Here is a 12,038-nt window from a genome sequence, read left to right as displayed (position 1 = left end):
TCTTTGAACATCATTGCACGCATCCCTACCATCGGTAAAATAATATTGTAAAATACAGTTGTAATCAAGCTGTCCAGTATTCACTAGTTCAGAAAGTTGTGACTTCTATGTATCGTTAACAATGTGCTCCTAAGCAAAAATCATGATCACCTTGAAATTAAAAATAAGCATCAAATTAACAGCACGGGTAACACCGTTTAGGACATCCTGCGAATCTGTGAAAAGTTTGTAGACATAAAGTTAGATATATAAAATGATTAAGTAATGAAAAACATACATCTTTTTCCGTCTTCATAACCCGGAGTCTAGTTACACCAACGCCCAACACTAACTGCTTTAAAATTACTGCGTAATTAGATTTAGTTGACTTTCACCATTAATTAGGCAGAAGCATAGTGGGGAGCCTTTGAAATCTGAGAAAATGGGTGAAAATCATGTGAAGCGGGATTTACTTAAATAAATAAATCGTGACAGTGGGGTGAACTCAGCTCTGCGTCCGACAAGCGTTAGAAGAATTTGTGTTCGCTTACTGCTCTGGTACAGATTGAATAAAACCCGCTTACGTTCAGGCGATGGTGATAATAATAATAATAATAATAATAATAATAATAATAATAATAATAATAATAATAATTTATAAACTCGTTCTAAATTATAAGACGTTGTATAAATAAATGGTATTAAGAAACGTAATACCCTTATTGTACATTGGTCGCCATTAGCTTTATTTTTACGGGATATTAGAGACGTATTTATATTTATTATGGATCCTTAAACCATTGAACAATACTACAATATCCATTAGTTTAAGGACTGTAGGGTACGTAAAAAATCACTAACTTTATACATTTAACAGGCGATAAGATCACCGAGAGTTTGTGTAAGTTCAAGCTTTACATGCAAATTACACCCATGGACAGGGAACATAAAACGATTCTTTGTGCTTCGACGCATATACGGTGCGTTTAGAGAGTCGCAATACATGATTTACTGAAAGGGTGAATTAGCACATAAGATGCAAATGAAAGATTGTTTCTATGATAGGTTTCGAATACAGAAAAAAAACTGGTCACACAGACTTGTGGGGGATGCTTGCAAGAAATGTTTCCCCAAAGACTCCGGCATGTTTCATCACAAAATAACGTATGATCTGCTCGCTGTTGCTGCTAATAGTTTTATTGGGGGCTCTGTGCACAGATGGAGGGGAGTCCCTTTTGCAATGTGGTTTCTCTTACTAAACACCGCTTTGCTACAGAGAGCCGCAGCGTGCATAGCATCGCAAGACGCCATATTGACTCAACTAATAGGACACCAAGTCGAATGCGAGCTTAAAGGCATACTTTCACACGCTCGATCTCCCATTACAAACAACGCGAAAATACAATTTAGCACACAGATTTAGTAGAAGGAAGATAACAGGAGGAGGCAAAGCCTAAAAAACAACGGTCGCCTTCGTTTTTTTATCGCTTTTAGACACTCTATTGCAGCCGAGTTTTCAATGGAAGAAAGAGGAGAGTAACATCTTGTCAGCCGTTTTGAAACAAGACTGTGTCAAACCCAATATATCTGTGGTGGTTTTATGACGGTTGTTGATACGGACCAGAAGCAATAACCATTATACCTGCTGCCAGCGAATTAGTTTGTAAAAATGTACACATCCACAAGCCCAGGGTTACGTTGTAGAGGGGCTTGACAGTCTTTTGACTTCATAGTGAATGTTAACAGGAAGACACACATGCCCTGTAACACGAACTGTTGCACACACATAAATACAGTCATTAGCGGTTATTAAATACAGTCGTATAATGTTTTGCACCCTGGAAAACCCCATATACTTAAAAAAAAACTTTGAATGACCGTCTTTATAAAAAAATGCATTTTCCTGTTTTTGGTGTAACCAAGTTAAGAAATTAAAGCTTTAATTAAAATAGATAAAAAAACTAATTTAAAATCTACAGTTTGCCAGCTCTGTTATGAGAAGATGAACATAGTCCAGAGGTCTTATCTAATGTGAACGGTTACTTGCTTGGGTATTATATGGGAAAAATATAAAACGCCAATATTAATCTGAACCCAGCCCTCACACCACCCAAACTTAGCACCCCCTCGCCTCCGTTCCTTCCCGTTTCATCTTTCTTAGTTCTTTCTCTGCATTCAGACCCGCTGATGTTATATTTTCAAATCGAGGGAAACAATAAAACAGGGAACGCCTTTTGATTTCAAATTCATAAATTATAATTTAATACCAAGAACAAATTTACAACAGAATGCTTGTTTACAATAAGCTAACACAAACAAACAAGAATTGTTTTCAACTATAAACTTCCACACACACTCACGTATATCACTTGCAATTAATAATAAAAAAAGTATCTATACGTTATCAATACCCTGCAGTAATATATTTTTATATATATTTATATATAAAAACGTGGGTCAGTTGTTTAAACTGTTCATAATTACAATCATGTATCATTCTCTGGTCCATATGTGGCATTTGAACAGCCAAAGATCACTGTTCAACCAGCTATACAAAGATGATCCCTTTTTATCCACAACATGGTGTCGCGTGTGGCGTTGAAAAACCTCACACAAGGACAAAATTGCAAGCTTTCAAACATACACGGCATCTGCCACAGACCGAAAAAGGAGCAAAACACAAAAACAAAATAACTACCCTCTTCCAAACCAGCTCACCCTGTTAAGTCTTATTATTTAACCTTTTTTGTTTTTTTTTATTTTTTTATTTTTTTAAATACAAGGGCTATTGTACTGAATGCACAGATTATATCTATACAATCAAAAACATTTACATTTATATATACCAAATGTAAAATAGGTTAGCGACCTGTGGCCATGCGTTCACAGTCTAAATATATATATAAAAAAATCAAATTATTTTTCCGTAATATTTATATACATTAAAAACAGAACCTTCAGTGCTACTAGCTAAGTCTGTCACTCAATTTGAAGACATTTTGAATTACAAAAAAAAATGGCAACCACAGATTTGTTTTCTTAATCACATATACTTTGTATAAAGGAAATCTCATTGAAAAGAACTGACCTATATTTACAACAATACTGCTGCTAACTGCTTGTGTCTTTTGTGTGTAAAATAGACAATTGACGTTCCGAACTTGTGTTCCGAAGGATTCCAACACTTAATTCTCATTTCGTAAGAGATTAATCTTTTCCTCTTTACAGGCACTTAATGTTTGACATATAAGGGCATTTGTAAAGATAACACAATTTGAACAATTTCAGGTATTTCTATAATACTGCTTAAGCTTTTCCTTTTAAACTAATATTTAAACGGCACCCCCGCTCCGCTATTATTTGTGAAATTCTAAATATTTTCGTATATCACTATGGCAAGGCAGATAAGAAACCTAAGGGCATACCAATTGAACGAGGGACTGATTCAAATACACATGTAAACCCTAACATGTTCCACCCAGCAATTAATATTTGAATTCCCATATACTTTCATTTTATGTTCTTGGAATTTGACTCAACTCCAACATTTCAAATATTTAAAAATTTCTACAGGATACACCTCATGATTTAAAAAAAAATCTCTGGGCTTATAAACATATTGTTTAAATCCTAGGATTTTTCCACATTAACCTCAAGTGCCAACATAATATCTAATCCAATGGAAACATTTTTCAAAGGGGGCTATATAAAGAATATATACCACAAACGCCTTACAAGGAGACATGCAAAAGTTCCTTTAAGATACACGACATGGGAAACGCAGAGCAGTATAACTAATTTAATAGCTTGTTTGTCACTTAGAATTGTAACGTGTCTTGGACACAAGACTTTCCCGCAATATTAACGAGGAATCCCCAACTTTTCATACTGTCCTACAGGTTAGTCGAATGAAGTTTTCTGGTCACTAAACAGGGTTAAAACTGAAAGCCCAACGTCACACCAGCCCCCGAAAACGTCTGGGTCACCCTTACAGTAAGTGCGCTTCCATCATTCTGAATTGTATAAAATTAGTGTTCCCCCTCTACGTTGACATGAATTTAGTTTTAATTCTTGCAGAACATTTTATATGATAGTAGTTTCTCTGTTTGATAAGAAGCCATGGTTATATCAAAAACTGTATACTACAGAACCACGTAATAAGCCGGTTTGGAACCAGAAGAAAAAAAAAATACAAAAACAGCTATAGATACATGGACACAGGACAATTTATAATAATTTGGAAAAGAAAACTTACTTTTTTTTCCTTTTCTCCTAATTTTCTCCAAATTCTCCTTTTAAATGCACTTTTATATAGTTTCTTTTTTTCCTCAAAAGTTTACCAAAAAGAAAAAAAAATCCTTTTTTTTTACAAAGAATGATAAGTAGCAAGTTGTTCAGAACGACACAGGAGTTCTTAAAATGCATTCGAAAGTTCGCTGAACGTCCTTTTTATATTCACAGTCCTTTATTCTCTTAAACGCCTCTTCCTTAAAGTAAACTCGTGTAACAGACGATGCCCCTTTCAGCAGAAGAAGCGCTACCTATTGGAGTCTCAAGTTTGCCCTTTCCTTCTTTCGCCCGTCTAGGTTTATTGAATGGACATGTAGGGCCAGTTAAAACTGCTTCCAGATAGCAACATATCCCTGATGAGGGTCTCAATTGGCGTTTTACCTACCAAACGGACGAAAAATAATTGCTCTATGACTGAAGATGAAACTGTGCGAAGAGAAGGCAGGCGCAGTAAAAGCTTCCCGAACCGAGTTGGTTGGTTAGGGTACTGGCTCCTAACGTATTCTTCCAAAGCACACTGGGACTTTTCCTGCAAACTTTCCACATGGGCCACATCTGAGAGACCACAAGCATCTAGAAGCGGGGGGAAGCAAAAAAAAAAGAAATTGATTCAATTTAAAATACTAATTCGTACACAAGAAAGTACACAGGCCCTTCAATCCTGCAATTAAAAGTGACAAGTCATTATTTTCCTTCTCCTTTGCGCAAGCTAAAAATAAACACCGTGTTTTACGGATCATGTATGCAATGTTATGTAATTGTATCATACAGAGTAATCTTTTTTTTTTCAGTTGCGAAGGAGAATATGGGCCTAACAGATGGCCGGAACCATCTTTACCTACGACGGTTCCCTTTAGGTTATTTATTCGGAAAAAAAATCACAGTGTGAAAATATCTTTACAGATATTTTTGTCCGATTGGATGCTTGCTGTCTTAATTTAAGACCACTCTAAAACTTTTTGGATGGGTCAATTTAGAATAAATTAAATAGCAATGAAAGGCTAAAAGTAAACCTGCAGTTTCAGCAATAAACTCTTGGCTATACATGTTTTATTATTTTAGCCCAATATATTTTGTCTGTACATGTATATTCATCTTAACTTTAGGAGGGGAGAAGCTTTCAGGTGATAGATCCGTGCATGTAATTCACTTAATTGTTAGCTCACTTCTGTCTAACCTCCCTGAAGTCTGAGGCATTAACTATCACGTATTTGAAGCTAACCGAAAACTGTTCTCAAGTTCACATAATCAAAATGTTATCGTGCTTTTCTATTCTCCTGTCCCCTTTCTTTATTTTACTCGGTGTTTTACAAATAAATAAAACTGACAAGAGCCTTTTTCTAAAGCTACTTTGCAGTTCGGGCCATTCAAAACCAACCACGAACATATTCACCTCTATCTTCTGCGGTAGTGATTTTATTTTTATTTTTTTTAAAGACCTCGGAGAAAAGTAACTATTTGAGATCCTAGACATTGTAATGCAGGGAGCTTTGCTTCAGCTATAAACAACATCAGGGGTTGTGACCTGACCTTTGTTCTGCATTTTTCATTTCGCTTAAGGACTAATGGTAGCCCCCCATTTGACAGCTTAGACGGTCTGAAATATTCTCACAGATTCATACGAATAGCTGTAATAACAAATAAATATGGCCGTCGCAGACATGGAGCAAACGCGAGCACGAGCTATTTATATGTTTGCATTTTACATTGCGCTGTGTTTAAAAGCCAGCGTTGCAGTACAGAAGCGCTTTGCTCTCCGTGAAGCAGGCCTCTGGCTTTGGGAGGCTGCTGAAGAATCCCGAGATCCTGGTTTGGATGTTTACCCCGAATGGTAAAAGACAAAAGCTCTGATTTCTCCGCAGCAAGAAGACTAGCTGAGTCCTGCTCCAGATAGCGAGGAGCCCTTCCACAGAGCCCGACTAGACACAAAATGCTCTTTTCGCATTACTAAACAAATTAACGGCGCACATGCACGAATGTGTTCAATATTACTTCTGTGCATGCATACACACAGAGAGCAACACACAGAGAGGCGCAGAAGATACATTATTCGAGATTTAAATATATTTCATTTTTTCCCCCTTTTAATGTGTGAAGTAATCATGCAAGGGGGAAGTTCGGTCATGACCCGGCTCTGGAACAGATCCAGAGAATGTCTTGGATCCCCAGATCACCCTAACATAACAAGTAAAGGATTGTGAGGCTTTTTCCCACATAAACTGAAAATTTCTGTTTCCTGATATCAAGCCTTGGGTCTCTGATGAGTAATTACTTTATTAATCTTAACTTCGGGGAGACATGTTTTTGTGTAATTTAAGACACACCATAACTGGCACACTCCAGCTTGAAAAAATGTCATTTAACAAGCCAGGAGTTTAATATGTGGAAATAGAACATTAGGCCCATGTCTTCACTTGATGTTCCCAGATTTGTCTTAAACACGTGACACACTTCTATCCGTTTCTGAACCCAGCTACATTCAACAACACATACAGATGTTCTATATGTATTGAAGATAAAAAAAAACACTAAATTAATAAAAAGAACGTGCAAGATACGCCTGTCACTCTTTTTGCCATCTTACTGAAGCGTGTGATTGTGATGTTTAAAACTGTATTTTAATAAAATTAATATGTGTTATTACTTTACTTTTCACAATAATATCACAAACACACATATATAGAATGTAAAAGTATTATTCTTACAATTTGATTGGATATAAACTCAGAGATATTGGTAGGAATGTGCTCCTTATATAGATTACAGAAGGGTGATTTTAATAACTTTCTCTAAACTTTCAAGTACTGGATTGACAATTAATAAGAGGCAGTTTTGAGCCCTCAGTTATCCAGTGTGCATGTCAGAACAACATACAAGTGTTATTTTGGAATGTGTGTCATTTTCTCCTGAGCCATGGGGCAGAGTTATCTTTTTCACACTACTGTTTAATCATGTAAATAATAAAATTATTATTGTTAATAATTGTCTTTGTGTTTGGATTGCTGTTTAGTTTCGTTTTAATTTTAAACGTTTTTTTATCATTCCAAAGGCACATAACTACAAATAAAACGCTAATACGTGTGTCTAATTATCGTATTGATATTACAGCCCCTTAATTCCAATGAACTGTTTCACTGTATCATTTTTTTAAACCTGAATATTTTCTTTACAAAATCAAATCGTTTTTCCCCGTAATCCAATATTTAAATATATATAAGCACCTAAAAGTACGATCCTGATAAAACGTATCATTGCTTACCTGAAGTGAAAAGCACAATGGCCTTTAAGCAACTGTATTCAGCAGAGTCAACATGCAACGCTTTGAGTTTCTCCACTTGTTCTTGGAAGATCCGAATGTGGTCCATGAAGGCGACAACTCTGTCCGCAGACATTGGCGAGGCGTGCAGGCCAGCCGCCGCCAGCAGTGGAGCCACATGGAGAGGCATTGAGCACTGGGCAGCGTTAAGCACAAATAACTCGCTCCAGGTTAACCTCAGCAGGGCCACCTGGTCCGTTATCTGGAGGTCTGGAAAGAAAGGGATATTCCTAGCCCACTCCACGGCGCTGAACAGCATCCTGGCAGCCAGTTCACAAATGTTTTCGATGCCCATGATGTTGTTGGGCTGCATGCACTGACTGCCATACCGGGAGGTCGGGTAGGGCTCCGCTCTCAGAAGAAGAGAGATATATCCGGATAAGTAGGAATGGCAGTGCAGAGGGTCCCCATTTGTCAAGGCGAACTGACCGTGGTGTGGCTGTGTGGGCGGCATCCGTCCCCTTTGAACCGCTGCAGTAAAAAGAGAAACTGCAGATATTGATGCCTGAATTCTACACATGCAATACGTTTTCACCACCCTCGCATGTAGCTGTTTCAGTTAAAACACACACACACACACCCAAACAAAATATACTGTGTTTAAATATCTTCACAGACAACGGCATCAGTTACTTTAGTTACTTATAACAACCGATTTGACAGCAAGTTGAAAACTTCAGCAAGACAAGGCCATGTCGTTAAACGCGGGCTAGACTTGTTTCTCGCCGTTTCAGAATATTTGCCAATTTCTAGTGCATTACACGTCAATTCGCGCGAATTACACAGATGAGCCTGCTGTGTGAGCGTTTTGCTGAAGAAAGAAAAATTAAAAACAACGCGGTGGTGCTGCGCTATTTGGTGTTGCATGTGCAGTTCGGGCTTGACCTGTAGTATCAAACGAAAGCGACTCGTGTTGGAGTTGTTTTAAAATTTATTGTCCTCCTCGCCTTTTTATGTGCTCTCAGTTCCGTTATTTTTTAAAAAATGATTTTTTTGATCGTACATTCAATAACATATATGTATATGTGTGTGTGAACTGCAGTCTGACCGATGGAAAGCTCAGCCCTAACCCCTAACCTACTTAAAACCACCGGCGCAGTTCTGCACTCCAGAAAACTAGCGCTCGGCAGGACTATTTTTAAAAACACGGCACTGCCATTATTATTTAGCATTTCTTACCCTCTTTTACGCACATGGTGGACCAGGATTTTCCAAAACAAATTAAAATGAAAGCACAAACGGGAAGGACGCGATTTCCGAATCATAACGAATGGATGATTAAAAAAAACAACAAAACAAGCTCTTCTCCTAGCTTCGCCATAATATCTCAGCATATCCCTCACACTTGGTGTTACAGAAATCCACAGATACATATCTCTTGGGTTTCTTCTTAAAAAGCTGGCGGCTCAATAAATTCCGAACACGCCAAGCCTTGATAAAACAACGACCTTAATAAGAAAATAAAACCGGACTGCACCGAGACACGGAGGGGAAAGGGACAGCTATACGCTTCGTCTGGAAAGCATGCAGAAGTAATGAAGGCGGCAGCTCGCTTGTTCCTCTCCGGGAGCCTCACGAAGAAGACTCGGGAGAGTACAGAGAGGAGGGGTTTACAAAAAAAGAAAATAATAAATCACATTTTTTTTCTTTCTCAAACACAAAGACATCGACAGAAGTAAAAACAAAAATCCCAATACCTTCCCGTCTCATGCCAACTTTGAGGCATTTTTTGAGGCGGCAGTACTGACACTGATTGCGGTGGTGCTGGTCAATGGGACAGTTCCTGTTGGCACGGCACGTATAACTGAGGTTTCTCCGTACGCTCCGTTTGAAGAAGCTTTTGCAGCCCTCGCATGTGAACTGACCATAGTGCTTGCCACTCGACTTGTCCCCGCAAACCACGCACTCAATGTGCTGTGGCTGCTGCTTCTCCCCCGTTTGGTTCTGGCTGGTCTGGTTCGTCGGCGTGGACTGCGCCGTGGTGCTGGGAGGCCCGCCTTGCACGGGGGTCTGAGGGGTCGGTGGGGCAACTTGCGGGGCGGCGAGGTTGAGCTGGCCCGGCTGAGGGGTGGGGAGGGAAAGCGGTCCTTGAGGGGCTTGTGAAGACAGGGTGCCCTGAGATTCGGCCACATCGTCCTGGGAGCCTCTCCACACTACCATTGCCATATCTATCAGACAACGTTAAGAAACTTTTTTTGTCCCCGTTTTTGGTGTCGCGGTGCTTTGATTTTTCTTTCGGGGAAGCGAGCTTGGGAGCGAGTGAAAGTCAGAGCAGCAGCACAGGGATATCTTCGGGACGCGGGTTCAGTTCGGTAGTCCGACGAAACTTGAGGAAAATAGCTTCAAATGCTCGGTTGTATTTTGTTTTAAATTGATCAGTTTTCTCTTTTTGTTGCTGTCGTTGTTGTTGCCGTTGTTGTTGTTGCTGTTTAAACCTGATGTGTGGACGAGCTGGAGAGCAGCTGTGCGTTTAGAGGCCAAGTCCAGCGCTGCCTGCAGTCAGCCATTCAGGAAAAAACCATCAAGAAAAAAAAAAGAAAAAATTAAAAGAAAAAAAAAGGGAACGCAAAAAGGCGACCGAGAATAAAGGAAATGGACGGAGAGGTTAAAGAGTAAGGAACACACACACGCACCAAAAAAAAAAAGAAAAACTCAACTCTTCACGATACCAGCAGCTAGCGATCCCAAGTAGATGTCCTGGAGAAAACCACCACCTCATAAAAAAAGACAATATGTATAAATATCACTGCTTCTTCTTTTCCTTCTTACAGAGGTAGCAGCAGCGGCAGTTGGAGTCTAGTGCTTGAGACAAATATGAAGTCAACTCTCCGGCAGGCAATAGTAATAATAATGAAAAAAAAAAGATCACAACCTATAGAACCTCCTTCATGCGCGTAAAAATAATAATAAAAAAGAACAGGGAATCAAAGTGATCAAATATGTTAAAAAGGGGGAGGTTAGGAAGTGAATGCGATTTGTAGGAGCTGGGCTGGCAGAGTGCTTTCTCTCTGATCAGCTCACTGAGCTCTCTATATAGTGAACTTTGACACGACTGCTGCAACTTAGCACACGTTACCATGGCGACGAGCTGCCTTATAAGGAAAGCGACTGTGTTTGACTGGTCAGAACTCCTGGACCGCCCCCTCCACCCCATTGGCCAGTCGGCACTTGTGCTACTTGGTGCTTTGCCAAAGGAGGGGGGGGGGGGGGAGGTGGGGAGGGGGGCCGCTCGGTCCTAAAGAGAGACACATAGCCTGACGGCGAGGCGCTGTGACCACGCTCTTCCTCGCTAGCTCTTAAATCTACCTTTATTATAAGGGAATAAAACCCGGTGAAACGGTTTAATTAGAAATTGACCATCTGTGTCGGAGATTGAAGCAAAAAAAAAAATACATACACGCATTGACAAATGTACCCCCCAAATATATATGTTGCAGAATGTACAATACATTGCACATGGACACGGACACTGATGTTGAACAATGTGAATAATCACACTGATACATGTAGTTCGGTCGCGAAAATATTCCTGAAGATGTTATTTGCCGCTCACATAGCTTAAAAATAAGCCTTCGCTTGTCTTACGCGACCAGAGTGACATTTGCCACGTCTTGCCGGGTTAAAACAAAGTCTCCCCTCAGCCAACAATAAAAGTTAGCGTCCATCTATTTAGATGGCTTCTTTAGAGGGATTACTCGGAGCATCAATAAGTTCCAAATAGTATTTTTTACATTTTGACCAAAATGGTTGATGCGCCCTTTTTTGGGGCAGTGTTGCATCGTGTTTGTGATAGAATTCATCTCTGGTGTAATAAATATCTGGCGCAGCAAATTAACTAAATTCATGAATTTATCTATGCATAGTCAACCCAGAGATTAAAACTGCATTTAGTTTATAGATATCCAGTCTAGGCTACAGCCTATGTATTTGAGATGGTTTTCATATATAAAATGAGACATCCAACTCTTCTCACAACCTAGATAGGTGATACATTAGGTTACTCAGCAAAAATGCGCTGACCAGGGAAAATACTCTTTGCATGATTTTATTTCTAAAACTTTTTCATATACACAACGCTTACATAGTATTGTTTATCGATTTTTAAAGAAAACAGAAGTTTTCGCCTCAATTTGGCTATGCTTCTGTAGGCTTTGTCGGTTTCTGTTTCAGAGAATAAAACTGACGGAAAATGTAGTCCTGAGACTTCGATAGCGTTAGGTCTTTGTAATTAAATTTAAAGAAGAAGTGATCTTATAAAGAGGGACAATACCTTACAAGTCACCTTAGTCCCTTTTTTAAAATAAAATCTAAGTAATTTGTCATCAATGATTTTTTAAAGAAGGTAAACTTCAGAGTTCATAATTGCATAGACAAGGTTAAGACAGGAGAAAAAGCATTATAAATGATAAACGTAAAACATTATAAATGTAAAAAATACATTTCCCGAAGATTC

The 12,038-nt window shown here is 38.9% G+C and overlaps 1 protein-coding gene across 2 annotated transcripts; it reads right to left on the bottom strand.

Annotated features, from left to right (window-relative positions):
* Nucleotides 1-2,211: 2,211 nt before the first annotated feature.
* nr2f2 (nuclear receptor subfamily 2, group F, member 2) lies at nt 2,212-10,620 on the bottom strand. 2 transcript variants are annotated; one of them, XM_088641366.1, is made up of 3 exons: nt 9,283-10,620; nt 7,529-8,074; nt 2,212-4,842 (listed from the first exon to the last, which is right to left on the bottom strand). In XM_088641366.1, exons 1-3 carry the CDS (start codon nt 9,749-9,751, stop codon nt 4,568-4,570), a joined length of 1,290 nt encoding a protein of 429 aa, XP_088497492.1. In that variant the 5' UTR covers nt 9,752-10,620; the 3' UTR covers nt 2,212-4,567. The 2 variants fall into 2 exon arrangements, with proteins under 2 accessions (XP_088497492.1, XP_088497493.1); XM_088641367.1 differs by having other exon boundaries at nt 7,529-8,056; nt 9,283-10,618.
* Nucleotides 10,621-12,038: the final 1,418 nt, after the last annotated feature.

The sequence above is a fragment of the Lepisosteus platostomus genome, chromosome 7 (assembly GCF_059453375.1).
Source record: "Lepisosteus platostomus isolate fLepPlt1 chromosome 7, fLepPlt1.hap1, whole genome shotgun sequence".
Lineage (NCBI taxonomy): Eukaryota > Metazoa > Chordata > Actinopteri > Semionotiformes > Lepisosteidae > Lepisosteus > Lepisosteus platostomus.
The sequence above is the reverse complement of the archived record's forward strand: the minus strand, read 5'-3'. Positions and strand labels throughout refer to the sequence as shown.

Bases quoted from the DNA above. Each gene is read 5' to 3' on its own strand.
- nr2f2 (XM_088641366.1), bottom strand. From the start codon at position 9,751: ATGGCAATGGTAGTGTGGAGAGGCTCCCAGGACGATGTGGCCGAATCT. The intron at 8,075-9,282 runs GTATTGGGATTT...CAATATCTGCAG, and splicing joins AGTTGGCATGAGACGGGAAG to TTTCTCTTTTTACTGCAGCG. The intron at 4,843-7,528 runs GTAAGCAATGAT...CCCCGCTTCTAG, and splicing joins CATTGTGCTTTTCACTTCAG to ATGCTTGTGGTCTCTCAGAT.